Source organism: Salmo trutta, chromosome 8 (genome assembly GCF_901001165.1).
Source record: "Salmo trutta chromosome 8, fSalTru1.1, whole genome shotgun sequence".
Classification (NCBI taxonomy): Eukaryota; Metazoa; Chordata; class Actinopteri; order Salmoniformes; family Salmonidae; genus Salmo; species Salmo trutta.
The window spans coordinates 30664409-30684052 of NC_042964.1; the positions used below are offsets into that span (position 1 = coordinate 30664409).

The following is a 19644-nucleotide window of genomic DNA, read 5'->3' on the forward strand; positions in this document are numbered from 1 at the left end:
ACTTTAGTAGTACATGTAAGAAGAAGCTAATTAGCTACCTAACCATTTTTTTTCATTAGCTACTGATTGCTAGTGATCAAAGAATGTGTACACACTGACCAGATACTGGACTGACCACTCTAACAATGGGAATAAATGTCGGCAAAGGCGGTGAGGAGGTTGGATCAGGCGGGGACATTCTAGCCAATGAGAGGGCTGATACGCATTTGAACCACAGGCACAACTCTGATACAAAATAGTTATTCTCAAAGTTATATCAGTACATTCAAAGCAACCTAAACAATACAGCTATTTTATCAAGTAATGGACCTGAGGACAGTCAAACCTGTTCCCGAAAAGGCCTGTGGAAAAACAGACCCAAACATGCCCATTCAGAACCGAGAGTAAAAAGAGAGAGAGAAAGAAAGCAGCCAGCTCCATTAATAAATTAGAGATATTGACCAAATGATCCGTGTCCTTAAAAACTGCCAATGACAAATAAAATAAAAAACAATTAGTTGTGTTTTGATGTGTAGCATATTCAAAACTTTACAGCCTATTGTTTTATTGATTATTACTTCCCTAAAACAATAATTGTCCATATTACGGTTAAGCTGTCTAAGATTTGAGCAATAAATGCATCAGGGCATTGCATGAATATGCAGTACATTCGGAATGTATTCAGACTCTTTCCCTTTTTCCACATTGTTACATTAGTCTTATTCTAAAATGGATGAAATTATTTATTTTTCTCATCAATCTTCACACAATACCCCATAATGACAAAGTGAAAACAAGTTTTTTTTTAAATGTGTGCAAATGTACACTACCGTTCAAAAGTTTGGGGTCACTTAAGAAATGTTCTTGTTTTTTAAAGAAAATCACATATCTTGTCTATTAAAATAACATCACATTAATCAAAAACACAGTGTAGACATGTTGTAAATGACTATTGTAGCTGGAAACGGCAGATTTTTTTATGGAATATCTACATAGGCGTACAGAGTCCCATTATCTGCAACCATCACTCCTGTGTTGAAATGGCAAGTTGTGTTAGCTGAAAACTGTTGTTCTTGTTAAAGAATCAATATAACTGGCCTTTAGTCTAGTTGAGTATCTAGAGCATCAGCATTTGTGGGTTCGATTACAGCGCCAAAATGGCCAGAAACAAAGTACTTTCTTCTGAAACTCGTCAGTCTATTCTTGTTCTGAGCAATGAAGGCTATTCCATGTGAGAAACTGCCAAGAAACTGAAGATCTCGTACACAGCTTTGTACTACTCCCTTCACAGAAGAGCACAAACTGGCTCTGACCAGAATAGAAAGAGGAGTGGGAGGCCCCGGTGCACAATTGAGAACAAGACAAGTACATTAGAGTGCCTTGTTTGAGAAACAGACGCCTCACAAGTCCTCAACTGGCAGCTAAATAGTACCAGTGCCAGAGGCGACTCCGGGATGCTGGCCTTCTAGGCAGTGTTCCTCTGTCCAGTGTCTGTGTTTTTCTGCCCATCTTAATCTTTTCTTTTTATTGGCCAGTCTGAGATATGGCTTTTTCTTTGCAACTCTGCCTAGAAGGCCAGCATCGCCTCTTCACTGTTGACGTTGAGACTGGTGTTTTGTGGGTACTATTTAATGAAGCTGCCAGTTGAGGACTTGTGAGGCGTCTGGAAAGATTTCCACCGGTCTAATGTCCATTGTTTGTGTTTCTTACCCCCAAGCAAGTCTCTTTTTCTTATTGGTGTCCTTTACTAGTGGTTTCTTTGCAGCAATTTGTCCATGAAGGCCTGATTCGCGCAGTCTCTTCTGAACAGTTGATGTTGAGATGTGTCTGTTACTTGAATTCTGTGAAGCATTCATTTGGGCTGCAATCTGAGGTGCACTTAACTCTAATGAACTCATCCTCTGCAGCAGAATAACTCTGGGTCTTCCTTTCCTGTGGCGGTCCTCATGAGAGTCAGTTTCATCATAGCACTTGATGGTTTTGGCAACCGTACTTGAGGAAACTTGCCTGAACTTCATGTCTTTAAGTAATGATGTAATGTGCTTATTTGAGCTGTTCTTGCCATAATATGAACCTGGTCTTTTACCAAATAGGGCTATCGTCTGTATACCCCCCTACCTTGTCACAACACAACTGATTGGCTCAAACAAATTCCACAAATTAATCTTTAACAAGGCACATTCCAGGTGACTACCTCATGGGAGAATGCCAAAAGTGTGCAAAGCTGTCATCAAGGCAAACGGTGGCTATTTTGATATGTTTAACACTTTTATGGTTACTACATGATTCCATATGTTATTTCATTGTTTTGATGAATAAAGAAAAACCCTGGAATGCGTAGGTGTGTCCAAACTTTTGACTGGTACTGTATATACAAAGTAAGAGAAGCCCTAGAGAGATCGAGAGAAAGATAGAGATATGTCGGTGCGATGTTCCCGACACAGACATAAATAAAAGTTAGAAAATTGCAACAAACCTGATTAGCGAGTTTCACACAGTCCATTCACACAGTCCCTCTTAAGGATCGGCCCCTTTTTTTAAAGATTTTCGCCTAAAATGACATACCCAAATCGAACTGCCTGTAGCTCAGGCCCTGAAGCAAGGATATGCATTTTCTTGGTACCATTTGAAAGGAAACACTTTGAAGTGTGTGGAAATGTGAAAGGAATGTAGGAGAATATAACACATTAGATCTGGTGAAAGATAATACAAAGAAAAAACCAACCGTTTTTTTTGTACCATTATCTTTGAAATGCAAGAGAAAGGCCATAATGTATTATTCCAGCCCAGGAGCAATTTAGATAGCAGTGTATGTGCAAAGTTTTAGTCTGATCCAATGAACCATTGCATTTCTGTTCAGAATTTTGTATCAAGACTGCCCAAATGTGCCTTATTTGTTTATTAATAACTTTTCATGTTCAAAACTGTGCCCTCTCCTCAAACAATAGCATGGTATTCTTTCACTGTAATAGCTACTGTAAATTGGACAGTGCAGTTAGATTAACGCCGCGCCAACATTCTTCTCATCTTTGTTCACTACAATTTTAAAACTTGTCCCTGAGAACATTCTCATTGTCTGAGAATTGTTTTACTTTAATGGAAAAGGCCTCCATCTTCACAATCAACAGTAGCCTAGGCTAGGGCTCCTTTCACTTGCTCTCTACTCGGCAGCAGGCGCACATGAGGTGAGCAGCCGGAATACATAACAAGCTTGCGCAGTTGTCATTACCTCACACACATTAAATTAACAGAGGACGGGTCCAATCGATAATACATTTTTAGTTACACCTACCAAACCCAGATCCGAGACAAAAGTCAGAATTTAGGACCCACCTGGGTCCCGGGTCGGATCTCGGAATTTCAGGTCTGTTGGACTCGTGTGTGTGTGTGTGTGTGTGTGTGTGTGAGCTCGCCCATGCGTGTGTGTGTTTGGGTTTGTTTTACGCTGCCGACAGAACACGAGTAGCATAAAGGCGACAAGTCCAGTCATGGGAGAAACTAAACAAGCAAGAAAGAGGAGGATTTGGTTAAGAAACAAGAAATCTGCCCAGACTGGCAATAGCAGGGAAATTAATCACCCGTTCCCATGGTACTATACCCCCACAACACTCGCAATACAACAAACAGAACAATGAAAACCAACATTCCTTAAGTTTGTACAGTGCAAATAACACTGTGGTTGTCATGGTCAGGTATTGAGATGAACGAAGTAGGGAAAGGGGGATACCTAGTCAGTTGTACAACTGAATGCCTTCAACTGAAAAGTGTCTTCTGCATTTAACCCAACTCCTCTGAATCAGAGCGGTTCGGGGGGCTGCCTTAATCAACATCCACGTCTTCGGCGCCCGGGGAACAGTGGGTTAACTGCCTTGCTCATGGGGCAGAACGACAGATTTTTACCTTGTCAGCTCGGGGATTCGATCCAGCAACCTTTCGGTTACTGGCCCAACGCTCTAACCACAAAGTACAACATGATATGTTGCTCGTTAACAATAATCATCCTCTTTAGAACGGGTTCCTATTGAGAAAGGTTGGGATTTGTCCTAAATACACCAATGACAACAGCCATGCTACTCTGAAGAACATCTTTATCTATTTACATTTCTGAGACCAAATGCTTGTCAGTGCCAGCATGCCTGGTAGAAACAAGGCTAGTTGATAGGTAGTGTAACAAAATGCTACATTGTTTTCTGCAATCCTGGCGAAGTCAGAACAGAGGCAGATCCTCTTTAAGAGAGGGCTGAACAAAACTATACGTACAGTGGGGTCCAAAATTTGTGTGATTCATTTTGGACTCCACTGTACGGCGCATGGGCCACCAGTTGTGAAACACTGCCTGCCATAGACATACATAATTTACACACACACACACACACACACACACACACACACACACACACACACACACACACACACACACACACACACACACACACACACACACACACAATCAGACAGCCAGACCCTGGATGTCTCCCAACCTGCTAGGAGGTTGGCCAGTCACAATGCAGTATTTCACATCTGATAAAACCGGGGTTAGGGAAGCCCGGAAAGCAGGAATCAAAGACGGGCAGGAAATAAAGAAACCGGTGTCTTTTGTAACAAAAATGTATGAGGCTATTCTAAAGCTTCAACACAAGGCACATACCTTCCAGTTAACATATGCTTTCCTGGAAACCGGTTGGAAAAGAGTCTAAAAGTCGGCGCTAAGAAACTCTCTCATGTTCAGAGAAGCATAATCTGTAATATACGTTTGAGCTAGATGAGGTAGATGTTGTCAGCTTGCTATTGTAATTCAACGGGCCCGAGGCCATGGAAGTTTGTGGGAAAATAACACCCAGCAATTTACTGCCATAATATATACCTTTGGTGGTGAATTTGATCCACACTATGAAATAAGCATTATAATGCTCGTTAAGATTGGCTTTTATACAGAGCGTAAGGAAAAACACAGTCATGTTTCACTCTGTTCGAACAGTTCACATGTAATAGAATTATGATTAACTCAGACACACACACGACTCATAAAATCTTCATGATATAATCATGATCATTATGATTCAAATGTATGTAATTCTGTTCTTGAGCTGTTCTTGTCTATTGATGTTCTGTATTATGTCGTGTTTTGTGTGAGCCCCAGGAAGAGTAGCTGCTTTTGCAACAGCTAATGGGAATCCTAATAAAATACCAAATACCAAAAATGAATTTGGGTACTTAAATGTAGTCACACTTTATTTCGATAGTCCATAATAAATTATCTATAGGTGGCCAAAATATCAACAGACTATCAACCAGGTTATCTGAGTAGGTGAACATGACAGGTACGCAGACTTCTCCATTGGGGTGTCCATTATATTTGTCTTCAACATATGTTTACAGTTTCTATGTACAGCAACAAACAAGCCAGACGAGACAAGAGAGATAAACGAGGTGTAGCAGTGTCTTACCTTGTTGTAGTAGTGCAGCTGGACAGAGTGCCACTGACCGTCACTGACCCCACCGGGAACAAAGGGATGGACCACGGTCTTCGACTCTCCTGGAGGAGAGAGAGAAAGTGATGGGGGGAGAGAGGGAAAGAGGGAAAGAGGGAGAGAGAGGAAAGAGAGGAAAGACAAGAGAGATGAAAATACATTGTGGTTCATTCAATACCATATTGTCTGCTGGATGTACATAACCTTGCAGGCTCTTCTTTAATAGGATGATAAATGTCTCCTATGATAGTAGTGCCATCGTACGACGCTACTAACAAACAATACATGATTTACAACATGCCTTTAAAAAAAAAAATAAACATTTTTACAGCCTCTAAGTACGTCAAAGTTCAAATCAACGGAAGGAAACGTACTTCTCTCCTCCATTCATTCATTAAGCTAAAACATGAAACTCCAACACGGGGAAATAGAAACGCAGCCAGACTCATAAAGCCAGCCAGCTCACACAGTCGTCCATAAATCACACTCACTGTAAGAACACCAGGGTTTTCCAACCATATCGATGGTTCTCATTCACAACGTCTACAGAGCAACAATCACACCAGATTTACCCAGGGCTTTTACTGACTGTTTACCAAGGGCAGGAGCACCTCTGGAAGGATTTACCCACTGACTCAGTCAACAGTAACGCAACACCGCAGCTGTGTTACACAGAGCCATTAGTCATGGTGTTTAGCCGTCTTAAATCAGGAAAAACGCAATGACTTCTGCAGTACAATGTTGCCTTTTCTCGTTGGCTGTGTGGTATAAACTCCAGGGCTCCCTAGGCATTGGCAGTGAGACGCACTCAGCGTAGTGGATTCAACAAGAGCTGTGTTTGTTTGCGTGCATATTGGTGTTTGAGCCAGAGGAAGCAGTGGCCCAGTCTTTGCTCCTCTCTTTATGAGCGGGGCTGAGCAGGGCTAAGGTGTAAGTAGGTCTTTATGGCTTGTTAAGTGTCTATACTGTCATGAATCAGTCAGCCCAGGCTCTGTTATGGGGGAAGCAGCTGCTCTCTGACCACAGTAAAACACTCATTCCTTTCACACAGCCAAAGCCAATGCATCTCTAGGTTTACCAGCACAGCAGCATAGCCAGACAATTGAGAGGACACATTCTAACGAAATCCTGTAACTGTTTGTTTCACACTGGTCAAGGAGTTCAGCTGATAAGAGTATTTGCCAAGCGGTTTGTGAAAGCTACATTAATGAAATCCTTACAGCGGAGTTGATTGATCAAGCTATCAGCTTGAAAGCATTTTCCAGCTCTTTGTGTGAACATGATTATTTGTACTGTGGACACACACACTGCCGCCCTCTCACCTGCAGAGAAGGTGAGTTGGATCTGTTCCTCGATAATCTCCAAGGCGATAAAGTCATGCTTCTCATTAAATCTCCCATTGTACAGCAGCAGGGCATTCCTCTCTCTGGTGGCAAACCTGGGGACAAGATGGACACTGGGTCAAACTTTTATTGTAAAACCCACATTTGGTGGCGAAATGGCACCCATTCAAATCCTACATCTGAAATATAGTTAGCCAAATAATTTTTTTGTGAACAATTATTCATTAGGTTTTTACAGTATGTGGTATAGTTAGACTGTCACAGAGTCTGTGTACCGAACCCAAACTGCCAGATAAGATACACTATATAAACAAAAGTATGTGGATACCCCTTTAAATTAGTGGATTTGGCTATTTCAGCCACATCCGTTGCCGACAGGTGTATAAAATCGAGCACACAGCCATGTCATCTCCATAGACAAACATTGGCAGCAGAATGGCCTTACTGAAGAGCTCAGTGACTTTCATCGTGGCACCGTCATAGGATGCCATCTTTCCAACAAGTCAGTTTGTCAAATTTCTGCCCTGTTAGAGCTGCCCCAGTCAACTGTAAGTGCTGTTATTGTGAAGTGGAAACATCTAGGAGCAACAAATGCTCAGCTGCGAAGTGGTAGGCCATACAAGCTCACAGAACGGGACCGCCGAGTGCTGAAGCACGTGGCGCGTAAAAATCGTTTGTCCTTGGTTGCAACACTCACTACCGAGTTCCAAGCTGCCTCTGGAAGTAACGTCAGTACAAGAACCGTTCGCCGGGAGCTTCATGAAATGGGTTTCCATGGCCGAGGAGCCAAGCATGCCAAGCGTCGGCTGGAGTGGTGTAAAGCTTGCCGCCATTGGACTCTGGAGCACTGAAAACACGTTCTCTGGAGTGATGCATCACGCTTCACCATCTGGCAGTCCGACAGATATTGCCAACTGTAAGGTTTGGTGGAGGAGGAATAATGGTCTGGGGCTGTTTTTCATGGTTCTGGCTAGGCCCCTTAGTTCCAGTAAAGGGAAAACTTAACGCTACAGCATACAATGACATTCTAGATGATTATGTGCTTCCAACTTTGTGGCAACAGTTTGTGGAAGGCACTTTCCTGTTTCAGTATGACAATGCCCCCGTGCACAAAGCGAGATCCATACAGAAATGGTTTGTCGAGATCAGTGTTGGACGAACTTGACTGGCCAGTACAAAGCCCTGACCTCAAACCTATCAATGAATTGGAACGCTGACTGCGAACCAGGCCTAATCGCCCAACATCAGTGAACGACCTCACTAATCTCTTGTGGCTGAATGGAAGCAAGTCCCCGCAGCAATGTTCCAACATTTAGTGGAAAGCCTTCCCAGAAGACTGGAGGCTGTTATAGCATCTAATGGGGGGACCAACTCCATATTAATGCCCATGATTTTGGAATGAGATGTTCCAAAATAATGGGCATAAAGGCGTCCACATACTTTTGGTCATGTAGTATATATGAGAGGTAGGATTTGGGGTTGGAGAAGTTTGTAAGGAAGGGGTGAGAAATTCCTAAGGAAGAAAAGAGGAAGAGAGACTTGAAGGACAATAAGGAAGTGGTCGTAAGACCAGTGGTCGTAAGACAGGAAGGAGGAAGTAGATGCCCTGCCCTGGTGGCCCATCTCCCTGTTATCCCCTGCCATAGTGTGTGTGTTTGTGTAAGTGTGTGTGTGTGTGTTTGTCTGCCTGTGTGTATGCTTTGAGGGGCACAGAGGGCACAAGAGTCAGACACCAGATGCCAGCAGGGCATTGGAGGTGCGGAGGGGGGCAGGAAGACACAGCTGATTAAAGAAAACAGTGATAAGAGTACCTCATCACAGGGCGCTTCCTGTTTTCACCCTGTTCTACCACTTCTCACCGACACACACTCTGCTTTTCACATCAACCCACTTTTATGATCCTCACCCCACCTAGAAATTCAAACGGGACTAGCAACAGATCTGATACAATTTTTTACACTATTGTGCAAGTGCACTAGTTTTGATCAGAGCCACATAGGGCTGCCACATAGAATGTAGTTTACTATAGTTTATGGTCCAGGAATATGGAGTCATTTGAGAGGCGAAGAACTTGACCTGCAATCCCATTTCTGTGTTCCTGCCTTGGCTAATATGGTTATGAAAGGTGTTATAGCTCATTTTCCTATACGGCAGTTTCAACAGATTCGAGCGTGAACACACACACACACACCCCTCTCATGTGTTTAATGTAAGCGGTTTTGTGTGAGTTCCGACACAATAAAGATGTCTCTGCATGCCCCACTGAACTGGTACACTGAACTGAGTGAAGTGTGTTTGCTTGTGCAACCCTCCCTGCACCCAAATTACAGTTTACTACACACACGCAAACATGTACAGTACGCATGTCGCTCTGTTAACACATCTAGTCTGTGTAGCCATGTGTGTGTGAGATGAAGATCGACAGGAGATAAGAGAAGAGAGGGTAAATGGGGAGAAAAGTACAATTGATTCAGATAGAGGAAGAGGGGGTAGACATAGATGGGGAGCTGAGACAGAGAGGGAGAGAGAGAGAAAGAGAGAGAGAGAGAGAGAGAGAGAGTAGATGGTTTCCAAGTACTCACATGAATGAGACAGTAAAGTGGAACCTCTGTCGTAGTCCTCTGAAGGTGATGAACGACCGACCAGGGAAGGACCTGGTGGTCATCTCACAGTAAGGCTTCTCGTACTCTCCCGGGGGACACTGGCACATGAACCCCCCCACCAGCAGGTCCACACATTTCCCCCCATTCTTACACACCCCCGGGACACACCGCCCTGACCGGGCGTTCACCTCACAGTGCTCACCTAGGGAGAGAAGGGAGGAGGCAGATAGTAAGGTTTAAGAGTGATATACAGCCGGTCAGACACACACAAAGTCATATTGATAGACTGCATTCCCATTTCCCATTTCTGAGAGACAGAAGACACTGAAACGAAGTCACTGTTTCCATATTGCTCTGCTGAACGGTTGTCATGGAGAATCTAATAATACTGATGTTTTATTGTCGCCAGGTCGCAATTGTAAATGAGAACTTGTTCTCAACTTGCCTACCTGGTTAAATAAAGGTGAAATAAAATAAAATAAAAAAATTGTCACATACACCGGATAGGTACAGTGAAATGTGTTGATTTACAGGGTCAGCCATACTAATGCGGCGCCCAAGGAGCAAATTAGGGTTATGGACACTAACTACTGGTCTGGACATCACCACCACAGATACACAGCCAGTTTCCCACTGGCAGACTGTCTGTCTATGAGACCACAGGAAACTGGCTGACTGGCTCAAGTTTGCATGCCAAAGTGGGCCAGCCAAAGCAGATTCCTGATTCCTCCACTGACAGACTCCCATGGCTCTGACTGGTACTCCATCTTGGAGTCCATCAGTTTCCTTATCTAAGACAGCCACCAACCATCAGCGTCAACTCCAGCTCCAGTGTTGTGCCAACCATCATCCCGACAAAATCTGTCCGGGGGGAGGGGTGGGGACAGCCAGCTATGCGTGGGATGGAAAGGGGCGCAGGATGCCAGAACATCAGATCTCAGACCCTGTCTGGACCCTGGTAATGACTCTTCTCTCTGCGGTATAATCCCTTTTTCCGAGGAGAATTAGGAGGATCTGTTTCCCTGTAATGTGGAAATAACGTGGAAACCCAAGGCAGACACAGTACGCCCCGCTGTCATCGGCCACATAATGGCTCCCGACTAGCTGAGGTTGAACTGTGACCTTCAAAGACTAGGCCCCCCATTGGAGGAGCGGAGAGGTGGAGGATGGTATAATCAGGTAATTACAGCTGATAAGGAAGTGAAGGAGGGAAAGAGGGGAAAGGAGTGGTGGGGCTGTTATTATTTTCTACCGGGCCCCATTGTAGGGACAGAGAGACGGAGAGATGTGGTATCACTATCAGATGAAAGCTCCCGTTCAGTTGACCTGCAAACGCCATAATAAAAACGTCATGAGTGCAACTGATAGCTCCGGCCCTCGACGATCACTCAAAGAGACAAAGACAGAGTGATATGAGTAGGGAGTAGGGCATACTATAGAGTGTACCTGGGGCAGCCAGCTAGACAGCATTCCAACCTCATCTCAAACATAAATCACATTGAGACAGACCACATGCTTTCCCATTTAGTAAAGGGGTCATTTGTAGTTGATGGATCATCAGTGGGTTGGCGCATCCTGCTGCTGGCAAACACCAGAGTTGATCTGCAGCCAAAATGATTGCCATGAAATGCGTGCGTCACCCAAATGGGAAGCTACACTCTGATGGTGAATGGGGTGACCTACCAGACAGCACCTACATATAATTTAAAGCGCTTAGAGACCTAGTAAAGTGTTAGCCTGATCCCAGATCTGTTTGTGCTACTTTGCCAACTACTATGGCCATTTTCACACCATTGGCAAGAACGCACAACAGCCCAAAGAACAGGCTAGCAAAGGATAATACAGTATGGAGTGGAGCCACTCACCAGTGAAGTCTTCCTGACACTCGCAGGTATAGCCTCCCTCTCGGCTGCGACACTTCCCGTTGTTCCTGCAGGGTCCTGAGTAGCAGAGGTCTATCTCCGTCTCGCAGTAGTCCCCGGTAAAGCCTGCAGGACAACGGCAGCGCAGACCGTTGATGGGGTGGATGGGCCGGAACAGCACCGTGTCGGAGGAGATGAAGGGCGGGGAGCTGTCAAACTTCAGCACAGACACACACTTCATATAGTTCTCACACGGCTCCCTCAGGCAGATGTTGTCGTCGAAGGGAAGCACCTGGAATGGATACAATTAATCAGGAAATTGCACAAATCCAGAAAATGAAACGGGCAACAGAGATTGCTGGTTTTCGTTCCTTCCTTCGAATCAGTGGCTGACTTAGATCGGGAAAACCTTAGTCGTGTTCATTAGGGCACAACGTAGCTAAACTTTTCAAAACAACAACAAACATTTATTATTCAACAAGTTCAGATAGTACCTTCCAGTTTCTGATCATTTTCTTCAATTTCGTGCCAACTGTACATGACCCAGTTCTATAGGAGTGCCTATGGGGTAGGTAGGGTCGATTTGGGATTCATTCAAATAACCTGTTGTGACGATATTAGTCGGAGCAGGGTGCGGTTCAGGTAGATCTGCTCCTGCAGCTCCTCGGAGGGGAAGTACCTCCCTGGGGGACCCCCTGGCTGCAGCGCCGAGAAGGTCACGTTGAGGATGGCGCCCCGCACGTCTGTGTCATTCTGGATATTGAACACAAAGACGGCCTGGCGGCTGGTGGAGAGTAGAGAATAGCGAGTAGAGAGTCTTGTGATCACACGGAGCAGAAGTACCGTAGCAGCAACAGAATGCTACATGGACTCCCATGTAGGGTTACAACATTTCAATATCTTTCCCCAAAATTCCCAGGTTAGACAGAAATCTCGGTTGGAGGATTATTATTCCGTCCTGATACCGAGAATCTTTCAACCAGGTTTTCTGGAACCCTCAGTAGGAGCAGACAAATTACCTGGTGGAGAGCACGGCTGCCACACCCTCCAGGAAGAGGGACAGCAGAGGGGACAGGAAGCGCTCCTGAGACATGTTCTCCAGGCGCACCGTGATGCTGTTGGTCAACATGTCGTCTGTGATTATGGTGACACGCAGGGTGCACAGGGCTGTGACCTGATGGATACCGTCTGGGGAGGGAGGGGGGGAGAGAGAGAGAGGGAGGGTTAAATGGATGAACTACAGAGCAGAGCAACAGTTAAAAGGTGGACCAGAACTACTGTACATAATTGAAGCCATGAAGATTTGCTAAGATTTGTTTAGCATGTCGAAGTGATCATGGTCTAAGTCAGCGGGGGGGGCAGGACCCAGTTTGGGAAACACTGATCTAAGTGGATTTATTGCAGAGCAGAAGTAGAGTCAACCACATGAAGACTGGTGTTGAACTTTGTTCAGCAGTAAAACATTTTTTTACTTTTATTTAACTAGGCAAGTCAGTTAAGAACAAATTCTTATTTACAATGACAGCCTACTGGGGAGCAGTGGGTTAACTGCCTTGTTCAGGGGAAGAATGACAGATTTTTACATTGTCAGCTCAGGGATTCAATCTAGCAACCTTTTGGTTACTGGCCCAACACTCTAACCACTAGGCTACCTGCCGCCCCACTAGGCTACCTGCCGCCATTTTGTAATAACTGGCCCGATCAGACATTAAATCAAGTAGACAGAGTCACTGATTGGCATATATCATTTGAATAAATAAGCATTTTGTCAAACCTGTCCTGTCAATGACAAGAAAGTGTCTGCATTTTTACCCCTCTTGTCCACAAACTTTAATTATGTACAGTAAATATCTCAATCCTAACGGATCCTTCTCAGAGGAGATCTAGTCTGCATCCCAAATGGCACCCTACTCCCTATGTAGTGTACCACGGACAGAAGTACTGTCCAAGAGTGTGAACACCAAATGAGAGACGTGTGCTGCTCACAGCGATTTCCTGACAAATATTATGCTACAGTGAGACATGGGAAGGACTGGCTTATATTGTCCTGAGTCTCTGCCAGCGTTCTCTGGAATTAAGTAGGAGTCAGTAGGTCTCGTTGTGATTCCACCTGATTCAAAGCCACTCCCAAGTAATTAAACAAATCTGATGTCATTTCAACTTGTGGAACAACTGAAAACTGTTAAGTCTTACTAACCCAAATATCATATACACTGAGTGTACATAACATTATGAACACCTGCTCTTTCCATGACATAGACTGACCAGGTGAATCCAGGTGAAATCTATGATCCCTTACTGATGTCACTTGTTAAATCCACTTCGTTTTTGAATCTTGAGACATTGAGACATGGATTGTGTATGTGTGCCATTCAGAGGGTGAACGGGCAAGACAGAAAATGAAGTGCCTTTGAACGGGGTTTATGGTAGTAGGTGCCAGGCGCACCAGTTTGTGTCAAGAACTGCAATGCTGCTGGGTTTTTCATGCACAATAGTTTCCTGTGTGTGTGTATCAAGAATGGTCCACCACCCAACTTGACACAACTGTGGGAAGCATTGGAATCAACATGGACCAGCATCCCTGTGGAACGCTTTCGACAACTTGTAGAGTCCATGCCCTGACGAACTGATGTTGTTCTGAGGGCAAAGAGGGGGTGCAACTCAATATTAGGAAGTTGTTCCTAATGTTTGGCATACTCTGTGTAGAGCCTATAGGCATGGGCCCGTTCGATATAATGCCGGATAATAGGGAGAGCTGGCAACTCAAAACTGTTAACTCTAACTGATCCATACAACGTCTATAGGGCTAGACTATATGTTCAACACCAAGCATACAGAGAGAGCCTATAGGGCTGTGATGTATGAGGAGAGTGGCCAACAGGTGGCTGCAGCAGTTGAAATACTTTAGAAACGTCTCTGAGTGGGAGATCAGGTTGCAGGAGTCTTGTTGAGTCAATGTGTATGCGTGTGTGAGAGAGACGGCTGAGGGGCAGGTGCCTTGTCAGTCACTCTCCCCCAAATTAGGTCATTTCTCAGGACCCCTACACCCCTCTCTACCCCCGCCTCCCCCCTTCCTATATCCTCTCTCTGCTCCCTCCCCCGTCAGTGCCTCTGTTCAGACTGCCTCACACTGTTTATCAGACTGGGTGTTGATACCGTTGTCTCCTCACAGCCTCCTCCTTCTCTCCCTCTTCTCTAAAGTGTTGCCCAGTGTGCCATCATTATCAGACAAAGAAGAGCAAGACGACCCATGTTTTCCACTCTGTTACACCCACAGTCACCACATATACTTCGAGAGAAGTGCACACAAAAGCACCCCCTCCCCATGCCGTCATACACCCAAACCCACACTCCCAAACTCTCTCACTCACACACACACACACACACGTTCCCTTAATACGATGTAGAGAGAGTGTGCTCTACTAACACAGAGAGTAACTGTTACATTAGCCATCCATTACAGAGTAGCCTACCCAGTTGTCCGCTCCCCACCTGTCCCCTCTGCCTGTCTGTCTGCACAACACACTGTTAGTGCACATGGTGGTCTAGAAGCTAGATCAGTCAGCTGATTGATTGAAACACAAACACATATGCGAGCAGGGATGGTCGGACAAAAACACGCACACGTGCACACACACACGTGCACACACACACACACACACACACACACACACACACACCACAGAAAGTCACAATACAGGAGGCAGGTGTAAGAGGTTCCAGTCACCCGTTGAGTGTTGTCATTAAGCCGCGATGAAGAAAGTCCTGACACTAGCTGTTGGCACTCAGCTTAAGACAACAGTACTACTCTAAACCCGTTGCTGTTGAGAGTACAGCTCAAGCCGTCCTGTTTGTGGGCTAAATGATGTGCTTGACAAATGTTTCATCACCGATTCTCAGTGTACTCAAAAGGCAATCTAAGCTATTCACTCACTGAGTAAACTAACTGGGAAAAAGCCTACTGTATAGGCCATGAAGCACATGCACACAGTCCTGACTCTCTAAGTAAGTTACTACATAGATCCACTGAACCCTCATACTCTTTCACACACAATATGCTGGGGGAATGAGGTTTGACAACAGGCTATTATTATTATTTGTTTATTTATTTATTTGTATTTAAAAATGTAACCTTTATTTAACTAGGCATGTCAGTTTAGAACAAATTCTTATTTACAATGACGGCCTACACCAGCCAAACCTGGACGACGCTGGGCATATTGTGCGCCGCCCTACGAGACTCCCAATCACGGCCAGTTGTGATACAGCCTGGGTTCGAACCAGGGTGTCTGTAGTGACGCCTCAAGCACTAAGATGCAGTGCCTTAGACCGCGGGAGAACAAGGTTAAATACAGGAAGAGTTTTACAGGAGTGCAGTGGCATCCCAAGAGAGAGAGAGATGCTATTTACATCCCTGCAGCTGTTCTATTCGGGATCAATGAGAGGGCAACACACACACACACAAGCAGGGGGGCACGTGCATACACACACGCACGCACGCGCACACACACACACACACACACACACACACACACACACACACACACACACACACACACACACACACACACACACACACACACACACACAGGGTGTCCCTGGGCAGATCACAGCCAGTCATCTCAGGGTGTGTCACATTCAGACACCATGGAAAGAAGAGTTCTCTGAGGGTAAACAGGACTACATGGGAGTGACATGGGAGAAGACAGGACCCAGCCCATAGTGATATAAAACACCACACACTACATTACAAAGATGCCGCTTACAAGTATATCTGAGTGTGTCACAATGAAATACCATGACGAAGGTCTATAGAATCTGAAACATTGGTGATATAAGATCCATGACATTTGTTGGAAGCATCACGATCGCCCGTGTGCTACAGTTTTCTTGAATATTCCGTGTGTTACAATTACGATATGCCGAGCATTTATGAACTAGTAATAACCATTAAGATATGAGACTGATGTACTAGCGCTAAAGTAAATAAACAGATACATTATCCAAACAGTAAAACTCATTATCGTCACAGCGTATCACTCATTGTTTTATTAGTCATCTCGGCTAAAGAATCCAGACGGTATACTGCCGAGCTGTAGCAGCGGATGAATCAGAGATGTGATGATTGCATATGTGTTTATTGGATTACTAAAATGCAATAAACCCGCAACCTGTTTTCCGTAGACACAGATCTAGTCAGCAATAACTCCCCCAATTCTAACCATAAGTGGGAGAAACTCAAAACTCACCATAGATCAGTGTCTAGGAGCATCTTGTTTACGAGGCAGGAGGTGCTAAGGCTGTTAACAAAGTGTGGGAGACACCAGCCAGTCCCTGTAGTTTATAAGCCAACTTAACTATGATGGAGCTGGACACTGGGACACTGGGACATTCCACCAAGGTCCCCAGCTGTCACAGTGAGTGACAACACCCTTGTCTATAGCACTAACTGCCCCACCCACCCATTCTGGAGATCGATGACACTGCTGTCACTGTCTGTCTGTGGTCTGTGACTGACAGTCCCAGAGTGTGGTCATCATGGTGTGGGGTAAATTGTTTTTCAACTCACAATTTAGGAAGCATGTTAAAATGTTAGTAATGAATTGAAACATTCTCATAGAAACAACAGGTGATTTTCAATTCAATTGACTGAATGAAAAATGAAGGGGAGCACAACCCTGGTGGCCACCTACTTCATCCAACAACGACAGCAGTGTTTTCACAGATAACGGAAGAAGCAAGAGAGTGTGGTAAAAACGAACGACAGACGTCTCATCTGTACGACAGTCGACAGGTTCCCCTCGCAAACCTGTCAACCTCACCTGTGTGAAACAGAGGGGGGATTCAAACCTCCCCCTACAGCAGGAAGATAGTGGTATGTTCCACTCCTAAATCACTATGACAGCGGAAAGAAGGAAAGGACAACACCTGCATTCCACACAAAGACCAATCCTTCCCTGCATTGGTTTGTTTGCAGTGGAAATGTGATTATTTAAATCATTTTGACATTTACCAGTCAAATAGGATGGTAATACAAGGAAAAGTGTTGAATCCTTGAAGAAAGCCAACAATTATTACAACAGGCATACTAGACATAGACTTTTTTTATTTTACTGGCAACCATGTTTTATTGTGCAATAACATTTTAAAAGGTACAGCGACCAATGAAAACCAGTAAAAACTGAGCCCTATTTAGCAGGTGCTGAGAAAACGCCACAAAGCGACCAACTGACCCCTTTCTCTCTCCGAACATTCAAATATTTGAATCACAACAATGATTCCAAACCGACTGAACCTCGACCAATCGGTGTCTAGAGTGATATCAGCTCCCCCTTCCCTGTGACACACCTAACCGCCCCTGGCCTATCAGGTACAGAGCAAACAAACAGGTTATTTGACTGTAAAGTCAATCCCACAATTTCACTAACAGTTTGGCTTTCTCAACAACCTTCTCGAGAAAGTATAATTAATCTCTCTCTCTCTCTCTCTCTCTCTCTCTCTCGCAGACACACACACACACACACACACACACACACACACACACACACACACACACACACACACACACACACACACACACACACACACACACAGCGAAACTTTTCCCTATAAGAACTTGGTAACTAACTGGGTCCAGTAGAAGGGTTTCTCTCACAGTGTGAGCAGACAGACTGGGATGTAAGGATCACATATCAGCGGCCTACAGACATCCTGCTGTCTGTGTGATAATAAGAGGAACAGGGGAATTCACCTCCTCTACCACAATGACCATTATATCCTACAGACTGACAGAACGGAAAGACAATCATAATAGAATCAATCTATCTATCTATTACTCAGGAATTCAATATGCATGACATGAGATGATTGGTTAGGGAAAGTAATAGATTAAATGACGAAGTGAAGGAAAAGTTCTTAGTAGTTGCCAAGTGGATGTTTGTTATGCGAGCGTGGGGAGGAGAGGAAAGGAGAGCAGGAAACAATGAAACTGTAGCTGACAGAGATAATCACTGCCGATGATTGGGGATGACTGGGGCCTCCCTGAGACAGACAGACAGCTGTGCATCTGTCTCTCCCTACACACAACTGGCACACACATCAATTACGTCTCCGCACACAAACCCACACAACTGCCATAGGCATCATTCAAGGGAGGACAGGAGATACTGACACCACGGCAAATCATTGTAATAACATTATTAGTGGGCTCCCGAGTGGCGCAGCGGTCTAAGGCACTGCTTCCGCTAGAGGCGCCACTACAGATCCTGATTCGATTCCAGGCTGTATCACAACCGGCCGTGATTGGGAGTCCCATAGGGCGGCGCACAATTGGCCCAGCGTCGTTCAGGTTTGGCCGGGTTAGGCCGTCATTGTAAATAAGAATTTGTTCTTAACTGACGTGCCAAGTTAAATAAAGGTTCAATTGAAATAAAATCAACTATCACTAATATAACTTGAACATCTCTGTTGACATACAACTGGGATGTGACTTTACCGTGATAGCATGATAGTGTTTAAATATGGGCCGCGTGTCAGGGACAGGGAGTAGGAACTTTGGCCGTGAGTCTGACCAGTGGCCCTTTAAATGAAACCGTGTTCCAGGATCAATGGTTAACCCTACAGGAATGCGCAGAGTGACTGGGTTCACTGAGAAACCCTGGCAGGTTTACAGGCCTCAGACCTGAAGTTAGACAACTAGAAAAAGCTGGAGCTCATCTATCAGTTCACTCTTTAAAGTTTTTTGGAACTACGGCTGCATCCCAAATGGCACCCATGTCCGTATATATTGCACTACAAAGGGAACAGGGCGCCATTTGGGACGCTGGCTATATGTTTCCCACCCACACTGCCGCTCTCACTCATATTCCCCTTCACCGGGAATTAATTGTGCAAAGTCAGCAGAGCGTTGTCAACTGTAATTCCTCCACCTGGCAGTCCACTCAAGTCCATTCATCTTCAAATAATATTTTTGCAGGAATCTCCTTGCGAATGATTTTGCCGAAGATAGTCTGCTGCATATTTTAGCTCATCCCTTCCTCCTTCCCTCTTGTTCTCTTCCTCTCACCATATCTCCCTCCCTCTCTTCACCCATCCCTATCGCTCACTATCTTTATCGGTCTCTGTCCATCTGTATCTGTGTCTCATCCCTGTCTGTCCAGCAGGCCCGGTGGACTCTACACCCAGAACCCTTTATCTAACAGGATTAGTGTTTATGTACGTCTGGCTGCAGCTTTGATCTGCTCTGGCCTGGAGACAGACACACGGACTGCATCTCAAATGGCAACCTGTACCCTTTATAGTGCAATACTTTTGACCAGGGCCCATAGGGATCTAATCAAAGGTAGTGCACTATAAGGGAATAGGGTGCCACTTGGAACGAAGCCAT

At 44.9% G+C, this 19644-nt stretch overlaps 1 protein-coding gene across 5 annotated transcripts in view; it reads right to left on the reverse strand.

The window, feature by feature from the left end:
* The window catches only part of LOC115198649 (cadherin EGF LAG seven-pass G-type receptor 1), a 126932-nt gene that overhangs the window by 53312 nt on the left and 53976 nt on the right, over positions 1 to 19644 (reverse strand). For all 5 annotated transcript variants that reach the window (XM_029760759.1, XM_029760757.1, XM_029760760.1 and 2 more), the window contains exons 2-7: positions 12278 to 12446; positions 11862 to 12042; positions 11262 to 11550; positions 9376 to 9598; positions 6773 to 6888; positions 5427 to 5515 (exon numbers count right to left, since the gene is read on the reverse strand). In XM_029760759.1, coding sequence (XP_029616619.1) covers positions 5427 to 5515; positions 6773 to 6888; positions 9376 to 9598; positions 11262 to 11550; positions 11862 to 12042; positions 12278 to 12446 — 1067 coding nt within the window. The remainder of the gene's footprint in view (positions 1 to 5426; positions 5516 to 6772; positions 6889 to 9375; positions 9599 to 11261; positions 11551 to 11861; positions 12043 to 12277; positions 12447 to 19644) is intronic.